Genomic DNA, 17,192 nt, shown 5'->3' on the forward strand with positions numbered 1-17,192 from the left:
ATTGCCCCACATTACTTTTCTGAGAAAGCCAAGCAACAGCGTTTATGAGTAAATAAAAGAGAAAATTATTTTAAGCTGCAAAATTGTGAAAGGCATTTGGAATTACTCAGTCCATATGGTGTTGCTCCCGACAAGATTTCTTGGAGAATTCCAAAGGGCAGGACAGCATGAATCCAGAGATGTCTGCAGCCCCTCATTTGCTGTGAAAATTCAAGGGGCAGCTATTGCAGACTTGGTCCTTTTCTTCGTTTGAGATCTGACTTGATTTTCTTGGCTGCCAGGTCCTCATCCTTTAACATGGGGCTGGCAATACAACCACATGGACTGTTTAGGAGAAACACATGTGGTAGAATGTGAGTCCAGTGAAGGCAGGGATGGGTTCATTTCTGATTTGGTATGCCTAGCACTGAGCACAGGGCCTGGCACATAAAACTCAATAAAGCTCTGTTGAGCCTAATAAAATACAAAATAGAGTAGAGAGGATGTGACAAATTCTTGGAGTGTCTTTCTTACAATCTTATCTCTCAGAAACTAAAGGCAGTAGCAAAAGCAATTGCTACTCTGAGCCTAATGGTCATCACCAATGAGGAACTGGTCCATTAAATGGAAGCATCAGAAGTCTTGAGAAACAACAGACATTTCACCTTAGAATTCATGATGGCCAAGGAGGAGAATGCTGGATGTAGTCAGATGTGGAAGCAAGATCTAAGGAAAGCAAATTCAAAATATTCAGGCAAAAATAGGCTTGATCCCATCATCTGAGGGAGCTAGCTCTACATGGTCAAAGAACATTCAAAAATAATAAGAATGATGCTGCCAAGGAAGAGACAGGATGGTATAGTGGGAAAGTATTAAATTGGGAGTCAAGAGCAGAGTTCAAATCCTGGCTACCACTTACTAGGTGTGTGTCTTTAAACAAGTCCTTCAGCATCACTAGACTTCAGTTTTCTTCTCTATAAAATGAAGAGGCTAGAAAACATGATCCTCAAGTTCCTAACAAGCTCTAAATCCTTGGTGTTTAGCAGGAAACAATGAAGCGTCTAAAAGGGCTAATGTGGATGCATAAGGAGCTCTCTGATGAGCTCAGATTTTAAAAGAACGTGTGGAAAAGGTGCAAACAAGAGCATATAATACAAGAAGGCAAAAAACCTTTAAGAATAATGTCAGGAAGATGTGGAATATCTCAGAATGGGTATGTCTACATATATCTAGGACAATAACTAACAAAAATCTTCCAAGACAACAAAGCAAGTTTCTTAAGCTCTTCTAGGCACAGAAACAATGTGGAAGGGATAAATCTACTCCCGGGACTAATGGTATTTTGTTAACTGTCTACCACTTCCCAAAGATGCTCATGTCTCACCCCCTGGCGAGGAAGGCAGATGCCTATGCCAGAGAAGACTCTTAGCCCTAGCCAACGGGACAGTGTAATGGTAATCAGGGAAGGACTTTTTTCTGTTCTTCTCTTTTTATACAGTCCTAGCTGTCTTCTGATTGACTAGAACTCAGCACACAGACCATTGGATCTGGTCTTAGCAACTCCCCTTAGGGCCCTGAGGGCTTCACGCCTCTCGAAAACTAGCAAACTAGTTTGCTAACTAGCCTGGGGCCTCATAGCTTGTTAGTGAATGAGTGTAGGCCTTTCTCTAATCAGGCCTCCCTTTGTTGGCCCCAGCTGAGGCCTATTCAATGGGGAGAAAGATCTTTCACTTACTGATTGGTTTTACAGACAGCCAGGAGGAACATTAATACATTCACTTGCTGATTGGCTTTACAGACAGCCAGGAGGAACATTAATACATTCACTTGCTGATTGGCTTTATAGATAGCCAGGAGGAACATTAACACGTGGTACAGAGAAAGGAAAATGTCTCAATGACCATTGCGCTCGTGCCTTCTCTGTGAAAGAGAATGATCTCTACATCATTCAAATGAGACCCCAGGTAAACAAGGCAATGGTAAGAGACCATTGTGATGCTCTGAATTAATTCAAGTTTCCCAACCTAAAAAATGACATTCCAGATGCTGCTTGCAGATGCAGGTGCCAATCCATGGCTGGTGATTCTGAGGAACTGTGCTGAGCAGAAGATCCAGAAGCCTGGGGGCGGCCAAGCACCATCCTAATTTCCCAAAAAGATGAAGAAGGAAGATTCTCAAGACCACAGAGGGCAGAGCTCGGCATCCAGCCCCAGCATCATCCCAGAAGGGCTGACATTTGTGCTCATTGTGTTTCATGACCCTCCAAGTGAACCTCGTTGATCCCCCTGCTTGTGGGACCCTCAGCCTTACCACTACAATGAGAGCTCAGACTATTCACGAAGTCCTCTCCAGCCCTATACTGTTAATCTTGTGATCCCACAATGTGACAAAGTTCTCATTATACGCTTGAAGACAAGATGAAAAAGTGTAAACTGGCTAATGATATAGTTACCTCCCTCAGTCAATAAGCATTTATTAAGCACTTACTGTGTGCCAGGGAGCACTGGAGATAAAAGAGAGGCAAAAAGTCCCTACCCTCAAAGAGCTCACTTAAAAGTATTCATTAAATAATCCACCTGAAAGGAAGTCTCTAGTGGTGAGCCACAGCCTCTATCCTTGACCACCCTGAGGTTAACATTTTTATTCCTCCCTTGGATCAAGAGTAAGATGTTACACTTATTTCATTGCATTTGTAAGAGACACACACACAAAAAAATCTATTTGATTACAGAATCGGGATCTAAGAATATCTTGACAGGATAGAATGAGGAATGAAATTTAATAAGATTAAAGTGTATAATTCTTGACTTTGATTAAAAAACATCAAAAAAAGAACAAGTACAGGGAGGGAGTGGGTAGTCACACAGCAGTTCGTGCCAAGAGGACCTAAGGTGGTACATTGGACAGAGAGCTGGGACCAGCCTTATAAAGACCTGAGTACAAGGTGACCCTAGACAAGTCCCTTTAACTTTCTGGGCCTCATTCTCTCATCTAGGTCCCTTCCAATGCTCAGTCTCTGATCCTGGCAGCAGAGAGATAGCCTGGCCACTTGGCTCCAATGTACAGCTTGGCTAGCTCCAACCCTGCCTGGAGTACCATGTTGACCTGGTGGGGGGAGGGGCATTTTCAGAACAACATTGACAGCCCAGAGGGGATCCAGAGCAGGCTAACTAGGATTGGGAAAGGACCAGGAAACCAAACGCTCTTTTTAGCTTAGAAAACAGACTTGGCTGTTGCGTATGGCAGCGATCTTCCCATGTTTGACTAGTGCTGTGCAGCTCTAGAGGTCTGAAGTGGGTGAGACAGCAAAAAAGAACTCCTTAACCAAAAAAAATAAGGTTCATGAAGAATCTGCTAGCAACTAGGGGTGCCTAGCAATGGACTTCTTCATTCGGTAGCGAGCTCCCCGTCATTAAAGGTATTCAAGCAAGAGCTGGAGGGTATCTCAATAATATCATTGAGGAGACTCATGCTTGTGGGAAAGGGAGGCATTCCGGCCAGGGAGAGCCGGGACTAGCCAATCTCCAAAGTCCCTCGGGTCTGTAATGTTCTAGGATTCTGTAATCATTGGGGTATGGGAGTTGGTGAGGGGAGCCGTGGCACTTTGAGTAAGAATTTGGAGCTCTGCGCCGGGATTGAACGTTAAACGCGGCATCTGTTTCTGTGCCAGGCCAGCAATGCTGGGGTGCCGGGTGCTGTCTCACCCAGGCATCGTCTGATGTTAGGAAGCCTGAGAGCTAGCTCTTGGGGCAGGAGCTAAAGCGAAGCGGCTCTGCCTCACTTAGAGCTAATCACGCGCAAGTCGAGCCCATGACGTCATTGATCCTCTTGGAGAGATCGAACTAGGATAACAACAAAGGAAGACAGGCAGCTGGAGGGAGAGGGGGCGGGCTCCAGACACATCCTAGCTGCGCGATCACATCGCAGTCCCCTCGTCTCTCTGGCCAGTGTCCTCCTGTGCACAAGGAATGGGGCAGAGAGGCTGGCTCTGAAACCCGAGATGTTGCTTTAGGTCCATATTGGCTCTCTGTGGGACTGGGAGCTCCTGAGGGCAGGCATTGTCTCAGGGCCGCCGTAGTATCACGTAGCACAGCACTGAGCCCGGCACAGAGAAAATGTTGAACACGGGTTTCTTGTTGTTTGACCGATGATTCTGGGAGCTCCGAACCGATCACTTCAGGCCGGCCCCCAATCCCATGCCACCCCTATCCCCCACCCCCCTCCAAATATCTCCTTTGAAGTATAACAGTGGGCTTCTTTTTTTATTTAACCTACTCTCAAATCTTTTTTCCCTAAGATAACAGCTCCCCAGCCCTGAGATATGTGGGCATCAGGCAGCTTTAAATGAGATCGACCAAGAGCCCCAATCAATAGAAATCTCTGGAAGGTACTGGCCTTCTCTCTGCTAAGGACGGAAGCCCAAAGAGGAGAGAGAACATACTCATCCTTGCAGGAAAAAAAAAAGAAAAACAAATCATGGAGCTGTTCTCCTTTGTCACAATTTTTGACACCTCCCTAAGAAAATGAGAAAGTAAAATCACCGTGGGGGAAGACCATAGACTTCAGTATAAATAATCTAAATTCGATTATATGGGTGGGGAGGGGGGGGAGGAGAAGGGCTGGCTTTTAGACAAATGGATCCCTCACCTCCTGGAATAAATAAATCATGATGTTAGTGCATCAAGTATAAGTAATAAAAGAGGGTGATGGGAGAAATGAAGAGGAATTGACAAGGTGGAGAAAAAGCCGTGGGTACCAGGAAGGGATTTGGGGCAGGGGGGGCTGAATGCAAGGTCCTGCTGGGGCCCAGCTCCCGTTTGCACCCTCAAACATCAAGGATTGCTCTGAATAAAGCAAAACTACAGAAGGCCAAAAAGAGGGGGGAGAGAAAGGAATCCATCGTTAGGACAAGCCTCGAAGAAGCACAGGAGAGAGGCCAAAACTTTTAAGAGTAAACATCATCCAAGTGGTCTCCAAACCCAAGGATGGCTGGGCATGATGGAACAAAGGAAAATGATGAGAAAGCCTCACAACGAGGAGAAGGGGGAGGCTGGGACAGCAACAATGGGGACACCCCCCACACACACACCTCTGCAACAAAACTCAAAACGCTTCAGAAACTCAGAAAATTATCCAAAGGAAGAGATGAGAATGGGAAATAAAGCATTCATAGAATACAGAAAGACAACCAACAAAAAATGGTTTCAAACACATGATGGGGAAATCTCCCTCTTCGGTGAATATTCTGAAAAAGAAATGCGAAGCAATTAATTGAGGAAAAACCTTGATAGCGACCATCTCTGCTAAAGTCTGCTCTGCAAGGTCTATAAGGAATGGGTTCCCATTTGTGAAAACAGCCTCACTGGTCAGAGGGCCCGTGCAGCCCAGGGCCACTTCCATGCTGCTCCTGTCCATCTTCCATTTCCCCCACTAGGCTGTCAAAGTGATCTTCCTGAAGCACAGGGATGACCATGTTACTCTCAATAAACTCCGATCACCTCCAGCATCCTAGATTCAGAAAATGCCCCACTCCTTTCCAGTCTTCTTATGCCTTACTCCCCGCTTACTCTTCGCTCCAGTGACACAACCTTCCTGGCTGTTTCTCAAACAAGACCCTCCATCTCCTGACTCAGGACATTTTCCCTGGCTGTCCTCCATGCCTGGAATGTTCTTCCTCCTCGTCTCTGACTCCTAGTCAGAGTCCCTGGCTTCCTCCAAGTCCCAGCTAAAATCCCACCTTCTACAGGAAGCCCCTGGCAGAGAAAACCAGCAAGAGATAATGATTTGGGTCAACAAGTGAGAAGCAGCCTATGCTTGGGCCAGCCCACCCAGATCAGGACAAGGAGGAAGAAGGTCACTGGTGGCCTGTGGGTTCTCACCCTGAAAACTTGTGGATTTTCCACTGATCTGTAGCTCAGGTTTCTTATCAATTCTAACAAAATGTACAGCCATTTATAAAAGAATTTTCCACTGGCCTGTGTGAGCCAAGGGCCAAAAGAGAGAAATGGTCCCTTATTAAGGATTCCTTGTTTTTCTTTTTTAGAAAACTTTCTCCAATCTGCCAATGGCTTTGAGCAACGAGCTCGACTGGCCCCAGTTCTCTGGCACGACAGGATTTCTGAATTCTACCAGCGGGTGAGTGTATGTGTCTGTGTATACATGTGCAACACACACACACACACACACACACACACACAAGCGCGAGCGCAGAAACTGGAAGGGCTCTTTGGAGAGGGGCCTGGGGCTTGAGATTGTGCTTTCTTCCCAAAGAGTGGACCAGGATCATTCGACGTCATCTCTAGGACAGGGGCGATGTCCAGGGCTGCCTCTGCTGAGTCCCAGCCTAGCTCCTGGGGGCTGGGCATGAAGCTGGATTTTGACTGACAAATGTCCCACCTGCAGATGGCTCCGACCTCAGATGGTAAATGTGCAGTGGTTAGTTTGGCCAAACTGAGGTGGATTTTCCTTCTACTTTTTTAATATTAGTTATAAGGGATGGCAAGGGGAAGGGAGGTGTATACTGAGAAATAAAAGTGAAAGGAAATAAAAGCTATAAATAAGAGTTAAAATTTAAAAAAGAAAATGCTGTTAGATAGCTATTATAGTGTTTGTGAAAGGAATGTGTAGAATTGAGTTGAATTAGGCAAGGATTTATTAAGCACCCACTGTGTACACTAGGATCCTACCTTTAGAGCTAAAAGAGGCATCTAGCCTAAACCCCTCATTTTACAGATGGGGAAACTGAGGCCCAGGGAAGCTGAGTGACTTGCTCAAAGTCACATGGGAATTCATCATCAGAGGCAGGATTTGAACCCTGGCCTTCTGCCTCCAAACTCAGCTCTCTTGACCCTGTACCAGTTTGTGTCTGGGACACAAGTACACAGATCAGTACAGAACAATTGGGGAGGGGGGCGTTGAGGCCTCTCATGGATCCTTTGTGACTAGACTCAGACCTGTGCGTTGGGAGGATCCGTTTGGCGGCTTCGTGGAGGATGATCGAGGGATGGACCAGCCCAGAGGATGTGCCAGGAGTGGAGGTGGGGTAGGGTGGTGAGGGTCTGAAGTAGCCTGGTGGGTATGGGCAGAGATGAAGGGAGGGGTGGAAGGGCAGGAATCGTATTAACTTCCTGTCCTCTGATGGGGGAGGGTCAGCGCCGAGGCGGGGAGGGGCCTCCCTTCCCAGCCTCCACCCGGACTGTGGTGAAAGGCGCTGTCCCGGCCTCCCGGTCTCTGCCCGCTGAAGGCTAACCACGGCGTCCCGGAGGCCACGGCCGCCCATCAGCTTCTACTCAGAAGTCTGTGCATGTCACAGGAAACAAACCTAAGCCCCGAGGTTGGCCCATCCTCTCTTGGTGCAGCTGAGTCAACACACGCACGCACCTGATCTCTTGTCTGGCAGTCCTGGGAAAATATTTGTTCTCAGATAAGTGAAAAGGCGGCCTTTTCTGCAAAGGGAGGTCTCCCGGGCTCAGTGTAGGTTCATGGAGCTAGAGCTTCCGGGGACCTGGGAGGCCGTCTAGTTAACGCTCCTCATGGTGCAAATGAGGACACCGAGGCCCAGGGAAGTTCAGTGACTTGCCCAAGGTCACTCAGGTAGGAGAAGTTCGCAGGAAAGTCCCTGGGAGATGGTAGCCTGGAGTGAGGTAGGAGCTGGGGTGGGGGAGGGGACAGACCTTTAATGGGTGGATGGGCAGGAGAGACAGAAGCTCTCAGGAAAATGGATGTAATGTGGTGCTTGACAGTCACATACCTGTGGAAACCAGTCAGTCAGTCAGTCAGTCAGCAAGCATTTGTTAAATGGTTGCTAGGCACCTGCAGCTGGGCTGAGTAAGACAAAGGGCAAATCCCTGCCCTCAGGAGGATTACACTCTACTGGCTAGAGTCGATATTACTTGCCTTAGGCAAGTCACTCATCTTGTGTAGGCTTCAGTTTCCCTGTCATAGATTGGTCCTTCAGCCTGTCTATGACTTGAACTGGCTGAGACGTCATTGGGGGAATGTGGAGGGTGCTGGAGCTGGGCATGACCACACAGGACCCACCCTCAGTCTCCGCCCTCCTGTGGCACACTCATCATACCATGGCTTACACAGGAAAGAATAGACAGTTGTCACACCGTCCCAGCCCTGTTGTAGAGGAAGGCCCTCCACAGCATCAGTAGCAGGTGGTCCTTCGTCCTCTTTTGAATAATTTCAGGGCAGGGAGCTCACCCTGTTTCAAAGCAGACCCAAGTAGCTGTCCTACATGTTTCTCTATCAGGGTCCTAGCAAAGGACCCCCTGCCCGAAAACTCCAACAGAGAAGAGCAGAGACCAAGGGGTGACAAGGGACTAAATCTTTTACCCCTCAGACAGCTGACCCCCTCCCAGTTTGGTCCCTGTCTCCTCTCTCCCTGCTCCAGTCCTTCCCCATGGAGTGGGCAAAGGGGCTGCCTAAAGCACAGCTCTGACCATGACCCTCCTCCTCCCACTCAGCAATCTTCAGTGTCCCCCATGACCTCTCAAACTCCCCTGTTTGGCATTTAAAGTACTTTACAGCTGCCTCAGCTTGTCTTTCCAGGCAGCTCTCCCATGACTGCCTTTCATAAAGTCCACACTCAGGCCAAACCAACCTCCATTCTCTTCTTCTACCATCCAGCCTTTGCACACACTGCCTCCCTTGCCTAGAATGCTCTCATGCCTCACTTGTGTCCTGGAGAACCATTAGGTTCTTTTTAAAGCACAGCTCAGGGGGCCACTTCTTACAGGGAGCCTTCCCTGATCTTTCCAGTTGCCAGAACTTCCCCGCACCCCTTAGGAAGTACTTTTGCATTTATTCTGCCTGTGTTTTGCATATACTTGGGCACACATACTGGTTGATGCTATTCTTTGTAAGTAAAATAGAAGCTTGTTTCTTATTTTTTTTATTTATAGATGCATTCCTCTGCATTCTGCTTGGTGGGTCATCCTTGGGTTTCTTCCTTTTCTCTCTGTCCCAGAAGACCTTGTGAAATCCCCAAGGACAGTGGCCTTGCAGCATACATCCCACAGCTAGCTTCTCTAATAGGAGCTGAGCTTTCCGCCACTCCACAAGTGAAGTTGGAAAGGTCAGCCAGTCTCATAGGCCCACCTGCTACCGATGAAAGCTCTGTACATTAGTATCGGGCTGGAACTCCCACTCATTTATTTCTGCACTTTCCTGATTTCCTCACCCAGGAGAGAAGCAGAGGTTTCCAAGCATGCCCAGCATCCACAATACATGAATCAGAAGCCTAAGCTTTCTCATAGACACACCTAATGTATCTAACATACCGCCTAGATACAGATGCTCATCTGAAATCCCAGGTCTGGTGACCCACACCCATTCCTGGCCTTTACGTAGCCATTGTGGCTTGTCCAAGTTCATTATTAGGGGGAAACTGGACTTCTTGATTGGGGAAGTAGACTTCCCATTTCTCCTATCCTTTGGATCACCACCCTCACCCCATTTCTCCCAGGGAAAGTTGCTAATCATATAATAATAAGGCTTGAAGTCTAAGAGGATTCCCAGAAAGGGGAACGTATTTTTTAATGGTGCCTATTGTAAGATTTTATTCCCATATGGAAAAGGGAATTCTGAGCATAAAAGGATCATGGTGTTCATTACAGAATGATTAGAACAGAATTTAGCAGCAGTCTTCTGAGAGACTGAAGAGCAATGAGTTCAAGGCTGAACCATTTCACCATTCTGCCAATTACCCATTTCACATTTCCACATTGCAAGTCAGTCAAGCCAAGCCAAGAAGTATTTATTAAGCATTAGCAAATAATTAGTGAATGTGCTGAGCACTGGGAATACAAACACAAGAAAAAGATAGTTCCTGCCCTCGAGAAGCTTACACTCTAATGGAGGAAAATAATCCACGAAAGGAAGCTGAAAGGTAGGGTCAGGAAAGCATACAGGGTAAAGATAGACAAAGTCTAGGTGTCAGGAATGGAGTCCTTGCCACCAGCCCACCCCTTGTACTGCTTAGGTTCTATGTGCTAGGTACAGAAGAAACAGAAAGAAATAAAACAGGCTCTGCCCTGAGGAAGCTTACCTTCTATACAGGGAAACAACATGAATGAGTATTAAATGCAAAAATATACTCAGGGTAAATACAAGGAAATTGTTGGGGGAAGCCCTAGCACCTGAAAGAGGTGGGGGCACCTGGGCTGGGCTTTGAAAGAAGCCAGGAATTCTAATAGAAGTTGGGGGAGGTGCCTTCCAGGTGTGGGGAACAGCCAGTACAAAAAGAGACAGAAAAAGAGACAGAGAAAGGAGAGAGACAGAGAGAGGGAGAGAGAGAGAGACAAAGAGGGAGAGTGAGAGGGAGAGACAGAGAGAGAGAGGGAGAGAGGAAGAGGGAGAGGGAGAGAGAGAGAGAGAGGAAGAGGAAGAGGAAGAGGGGGAGAGAGAGAGAGAAAGAGAAAGAGAGACAGAGACAGAGAGAGAGGGAGAGAGAGAGAGAGGGAGAGGGGGTGCTACATGCCCTAAACTCTTTTAAGCAAAGTATCTTTGATTTCTCATTAACACAAGGTCAAGGCAACCTTGCCTATATATGGTTTCCATTTCGCAATCCTTTCTATCACAAAATGGGCTATTGATCATTCAATTTTCTCACAGCTCTCAAGTCCTCGATGAGAAATTCCATTTATGGAATTTATAGGAGAGGTTCCTGTTTGGAGCAAGGAAATAATATTTTCTGGTGAAAGAAAAGGTTATCTTTGGTCACAGGGTTAGGGTCTAGATGTGTGATTTCATGGGGGCAAGAAATTCCCACATGAGGGGACTTCCTCTACCAGTGCAGGTCCTCCTTTTCCACACTGCAGTTAAGTCCTAGAGAATCACCCGGGGCACTGAAAATGTAACTGAGGTGCCCAGGGTCCCCTAGCCAGAATGGGTCAGAAGTGGGACTTGGGCCATCATCCCACTACCCTAGCCTTCTCCTCTTGAAGTCAGATATCTCTAGATCCTTCAGAGACCATGCTTTAGAAGACCAAGTCTCTTAGCTTTGGAACTCCCATCCTGGGGCCATGCTGTCCTGATTGGTAAGAGCCCCCTACAGACAGCTGAACCAGACCTCTGACCAGGCTACACCTGGACCATCTCCCTGCATGTTGCTCCTCTCACCAACCCTGCCACTACCCACAACAAAACACCCTCTCTTATTAGGATGCAGTACCTTGAAGGCAAGGATGATTGGTCTCTTGAATTTGGATTTGCAGCATTTCACACAGTGCCTGGCACACAGAGAGCATATTAGTGCTTACATTAAGTAAACTTTAATAAGTGAATTCCATTCATTCAACCTGCCCTCAGATGACATGGGCCTTCCCCGTCTTGACTGCCCTCCTCAGGAGCCTCTCAAGGTCATCAATGCCCTTCCTAAACTGCCAGAGTCTGAATGTTCTCTGGCCCCCCCTTGGTGTGTTTCCTCTAATGATTATTAGTTGGTATCAATTAGCCACACATAATTTATTTTACTTAAGGAAGTATATTTGGTACAAAATATTCCCCTAAAAGTATGGGATGTACCCTCCCAAAAGTACATGCAGAGTTCAAGGAAACATGGGCTCAGGCTCAGAACACAAGCGGCGAAGGGGGTGACCTCCAGCTCCTAAAGACCATCTTGGCCAAAGTCCTAGGGATTGTTCCATTAGGTTTCGGGTAACTTTTCTGCTGGCTCCTTACAGAGTCCTCATCTGGTCAAGGGGGCAGGGAAAGGATACAGAGGCTCTCCCTTCCCTCCCTCTCCTGGACCCACCAAGTGATTCTCTTTCAGGAGCTCAACTGGAATAGTTCTTTGCTATTATGCCAAACACTCCAATTAGTCTTGGTTCCAAACTGGCCTGCTGTTTTATAGAGGACCAAAAGGGCATAGCTGGGTGTGTATTCATTTAGTACCTTGAATTGGTTGATTCATTCAATGGAGATGCTCTCACCCAACAAAAGTATCAGAAATGGAGGACTTAGTCCATTACTTGAACTGGAAAAGGCTTCAAAGGAAGGTAAACTTGGAAAGAAGGGCATTAGTAGCATGTATGTGGATGTATATGTACATGCGGGCACATGTGTGTGTGCATGGCTGTATATGCACATGTGTGCATGTGTGTGTATGTGTATTACTGAACTGGGATGAATGACCGCTTGCTTGGCTTAATCAACCACCACCCTTACATCCCTATCCAATTTAGCCCAATGTTCTAGAATGTCTGAATCTTTGGGGATCCTGATCTTGTCATCCAGCCTGTTAGCTCTGCCTTCTGAATTTGGCTCATTGGCTAATTTGATATGGTGGGTCTCATTGATGCCTTTTCCAAGTCAGTAATGAAAACGTCAAAAGCACAGGGCCAAGCAGAGATCCCCGAGGCATCCCTCCGGAGACTTCTTTCCAGATCAGCTTCAAAAAGTCAACTATTCAACCACCTAATTTTTCCCATCTCCTCACCCACATCATTCCATATTTTTCCACAAGAATAGATGAGAGACTCACAGTTCAGGTAAATGTCACCAGCAGTCCCTTAATCTGCCAAAAAAGAAACCAAGGCAAGTTACTCTGGCCTGATTTGTTCGTAGTATAGCCACAGAGGTTCTCTAAGAGCATCATAGCTTCCTCTTTTCAGTGTTCACCAACCATCCTGTGAATGACAAAATCTGCTAGAATGGTGCCAAGCATTCAAGTCAAGGATGCTGGCCAGTAGTCTGCAGACGCCCACAGCTTCCCTAAAGTGGATTTCTCCACTTAATTATGCCTTCTTAATATACAGTGCTGTACCACCTTTCCTTTTATCTGTGACTTTTGAATATGGCTCACCCATTCAGAGTTATCTCGCCTTCATGGATTTCATCTCCCACCCCGATGCGCGTGCGCACACGTACACACACACACACACACACACACACACAGACACACGCACACACACACGCACACACACGCACATGCACACACACGCACACACAGACACACACGCACACACACACGCACACACAGACACACACACACACAGACACATGCACACACACACGCACACACAGACACACGCACGCACACACAGACACACGCACACACAGACACACACACGCACACGCGCACACACGCACACGCGCACACACACACACAGACACACACACACAGACACATGCACACACACACGCACACACAGACACACACACGCACAGACACACACGCACACGCGCACACACACACACACTTGCTGCCTCAGGCCCTTGCTTGTGTACAACCTTTGTGCAGTTATTCATAGTATTAGTAGCCATGGGTTTCAGACTTACTTCTTTCTGGGATTACAGCTCCTGTGAACTCCTAGACAGCAGCAAGGCTAGGCTTCTTTAGTTGTATCTGCTCTATTTGGCGTCTGGCTTGGTGTCCACTGAAATCATGTTTTCTGTGGGGGACCTTTCCTGGTCTCACTCCTAATCTACACGTGCACACACACATACATATACATGCATGCACACATGTATACACAATCATCTACATGCACCTGCATGCACGCACATGCACATATATGTGTATGCATGCATGCACACGCTTCTTCCCGCATGCACACACATGCACACATATGCCTGCGTGCACACACGTGCATGCGTGTGCACATACATCCACATACATGCTGCTAATGCCCTTCTTTCCCAGTTTACCTTCCCTTTATGCTGATATGTCTTGACCGTCTGTAGTTCTGTGTGTGCTGTCTGCCCTGTCGGATCATGAGCCCCTTGAAGGGAGGGACGGCTCCCGGCTTTCTCAGCCTCCCCAGCACATGAGCCCAGGGAGAGACTCGTGTTCAAATCCTGCCTCTGACGAGCACTAGCCTACCCTAATGGCCTCCATGTGGGCTGGGGGGCTCGTGGCCTGAGACTCCTGAAGGCCCCCGTCAGGGCCTGCCCCACAGTGATGGACCTCACACCTGTCCTCCCAGACCCAGCTCGTCTAAGGCCAGCAGTTGGCTGCAGACTCCTGGACAATTAGGCGATAGAGGGACTAGAGGGACTAGAATAAGGGATGATTAGTTAGTGATTTGGGGTCCGAAGGCACTTTCCGTCATCTCACCGCGGTCCATGCATGCAGCACAGAACCGGGCACGCAGCAGGCGCCATTCATTGATCTGGCCGGGGGAGAAGGCAGCCACACTAAGCTCGTTTGCTGAGCTCACTAAGCGCTTAAGAACAGTCTCACCTTGGGGGTGGGGGGGGATGATCCACCCAAACCAGGCATCTCTGTGGATCTTTTTGTTTGAACGTCCTAAGATTCTGTGAACTCGTTTCAGATCGCCGGACCGCTCTATTTATCTCCGCCTACGTCAGAGGAACCGCTGCAACCATCGCGACTACCAGAGTGTTTCCAAAAATGGTACGTGTGTCCTACAGCTCTCTCCGGGGAGCCTCAGCCAGACGGGGCGGCCGTGCGCGCTGTGGCGCGGCTATTGTCAGTAAGACCGCGTGTGGGAGGGTGGGGGGCCAGGCAGATTCCCTCCGCTCCTGCCCCTCCAGCCGGGAGAAGCTGAGGCAGACGGGAACACGCCCCGGGCATGCTGACGCTCTTTACAGGGCACGTGCCCAGGGCCGGAGAGCTGAGGTGGGCAAAGGGATGAGGGGGCAGTGAGCTCCCAGACAGTGCCCGGCGCGGGCAGGTGCGGCCTCTGCTCCTCTTTTGAGGCTGAACCGGACAAGGTGCGGCTCAGCTTTGTTGTTCCGTCTGTAGTCAATGTCATCATCTCATAAAAATTCCAAAGGACCTGAGTGAGAAATTCCCAAAAGAGCCAAGTGCATGTGATGTAACCCTCCATGATTCTCCTGCTTGAGTTCGTTGTCATGACCAGGTAATTTAAGCATTCAAATAGAGAAACTGGAACGAGAAAGAATCAATGGTGGGCGAAGAGCTCTGCTCACTGGACAGCCGGCAGGCCGGCCGGCGCAGAAAGCCGGGCTTCTCTCGGACTTGTGTTCGCCTGCTCTGAAGGTCACCAGGGTCTGAATCGCTAGCTAAGCCACTGGGCTCTTCTCCATCCTCCTTCCCCTTGACCTCTGTAGCTTCCGAAACTTCTCAGGGACACTTTCTCCTCAGTGAAATGGACAGCGGATGGAGCGCTGGGACCTGGAATCAGGCAGATCGGAGTTCAGAGCCAGCCTTAGACTCTTCCTAGCTGTGTGAAAGTCATTTAATCGCCTTTTACCTTGATTTCCTCATCTGTAAAATGGGGGTCACAGTAGCAACTACCTCCCCAGGATGTCGTGAGGATCAAATGAGAAAATATTTGTAAAGGATTTAGCGCAGTACCTGGGACACAGCAAGCCCTGCTTAAATGGTACTGGGAATTACTTTTTGTTGTTGACTTCCATGGTGTGTTTGCGTAGTCTCCTCCTACTTCTCTGACCATTCCTCATTCTCATTTACTGGCTCATCACCCATCTCTAGCTCCCTAAATATGAATGACCCAGAAAGACGATGCCTGGTGCTCTTCTCTTCACTCTCCACCCTCACTTTTTTGATGTATTTCCTCTCCCCTCCCTCAATCACAGCAGCTTTTTGGCTGATGGAGTCTGCAGGCCACTAAGACCACCAGTTCTTATTCAAGTGAGCTGCTATCTAACCAGTCATCCCCCATCCTCCAACTGACTTTTTAATCCAAGACTTGCCTTCATATAGATCTTGGAGGGGGGGCAGTGTGGCATAGTAGACAGAGACTAGCCTCAAAATCAGCAAGTCCTGGGTTCAAGTCCTTTGTCTGGCACATCCCAGCCATGTGAAATTGGGCAAGTCATTTAACCTTGGTGCCCCAGGCAGCTCTTTATCCTTGTCACTTGTGGAGCAGAGGTCAATCTTCTAGGGTAAAAGGAATGACTTCACTGGAAGTTCCCTACACCAATGAAATCACAGGACTGGATCAAAAGGAAGCGTCTTTTAGCTTTAGCTCCCAGTCCTTCAGGCTCCCAACCCAAAGATGGCTCATGTCCTGTAGACATCTTAACTCATCATGTCCAAACCAGAACTCGTCTTTTCCCCAAATCTCCACCACCAGCCCCCCACCTTTCCTATTACTGTAAGAGGCACCATTGTCCTGCCAGTCCTCAAGGCTGGCAACCCAGAAGTCTTCCTGGGCTCCTCTCTCTCTCTCTCTCTCTCTCTCTCTCTCTCTCTCTCTCTCTCTCTCTCTCCCTCTCTCTCTCTCTCTCTCTCTCTCTCTCTCTCTCTCTCTCTCTCTCTCTCTCTCTCTCTCTCTCTCCATCCAAGTTGTTGCCAAGACTATGATTTCACCTCTGCAACATCTCTCCAGTGCCTCCTCCTCTCCTCTGACAGTGCCCCTGCCCCGGTGCACACCCTTAGCACCTAACACCTGGCTCACTGCAGCAGCTACTGGGGGTCTGCGTGCCTCATCACCCCGCATTCCAGTCCATCCTCCATTCAGACTCCAAAGTGAAGGTCAGACCATGTCACTCCCCTACTCATTAAATTCCAGCGACTCCCTACGGCCTCCAGGAACAAATATAAAATGCTGGGCTTGGCATTCAAAGCCCTTTATAAACTAGCTCCCTCCTCCCTCTCTTAGAATATTGGACCAGGTAACTGGCATTCATCTAGGAGATCTAAGTGCCCTCTTCCTATTACCTTCCTTATCTTAGGTACCAACTTCTTACCAGCCTTCTGGGTTCTGTCCTTTGTAGTCCGAGGATCCTTCTCTTTGGCAGAGAAAATAGAAATTAAATAAGTTGAGTAGCTCTTCCTAATCTCAATCACCAATTGTCTTTTTCCTCCCCACTCCCAAGCATGGTTCCCATCCCTGCAGTGTTGCCCTATTTCTCCCCATGTTGATTTTTTTTAAAAAAAAGCAAAGCAAAATAAGAAAACCTTATTGTCCTTTGCTTTCCTCATCAGTCTCAACTTATCCCAAGCTTTAGCACTCCTGACATTGTTGCTTTAGTCCAATCCCATGCTTTTATATTAATTCTCAGCCACCTGCCCTTAGTTGTATCATCTGCACGTGTCTTTTTTAAAAAACTAAACTTGTTGCTGAATGTCCCAATCAAATGAGATAATATATGTAAAGTGCTTGGTAAACTGTAAGGAGCTACATAAATGCCAGCTATTACTAAGACAATGATTTTAGAAATAAAACAATAGACTCAATGAAAAACAGAATTATTTCAATGAAGAATGAAATGTCAGAAACATCAGAGGGAGCAGAAAAACATGTCAAGAA

At 47.8% G+C, this 17,192-nt stretch overlaps 1 protein-coding gene across 1 annotated transcript in view; it reads left to right on the plus strand.

Annotated features, from left to right (window-relative positions):
• Positions 1-17,192, plus strand: part of AOAH (acyloxyacyl hydrolase) — a gene marked incomplete at its 5' end in the record, with an annotated part of 93,789 nt that overhangs the window by 49,466 nt on the left and 27,131 nt on the right. Inside the window, 2 exon segments of the mRNA XM_036738693.1 lie at positions 6,023-6,114; positions 14,262-14,344. Of these exon segments, the coding sequence (XP_036594588.1) occupies positions 6,023-6,114; positions 14,262-14,344 (175 nt within the window).

This window comes from Trichosurus vulpecula, chromosome 9 (genome assembly GCF_011100635.1).
Source record: "Trichosurus vulpecula isolate mTriVul1 chromosome 9, mTriVul1.pri, whole genome shotgun sequence".
Taxonomy (NCBI): Eukaryota; Metazoa; Chordata; class Mammalia; order Diprotodontia; family Phalangeridae; genus Trichosurus; species Trichosurus vulpecula.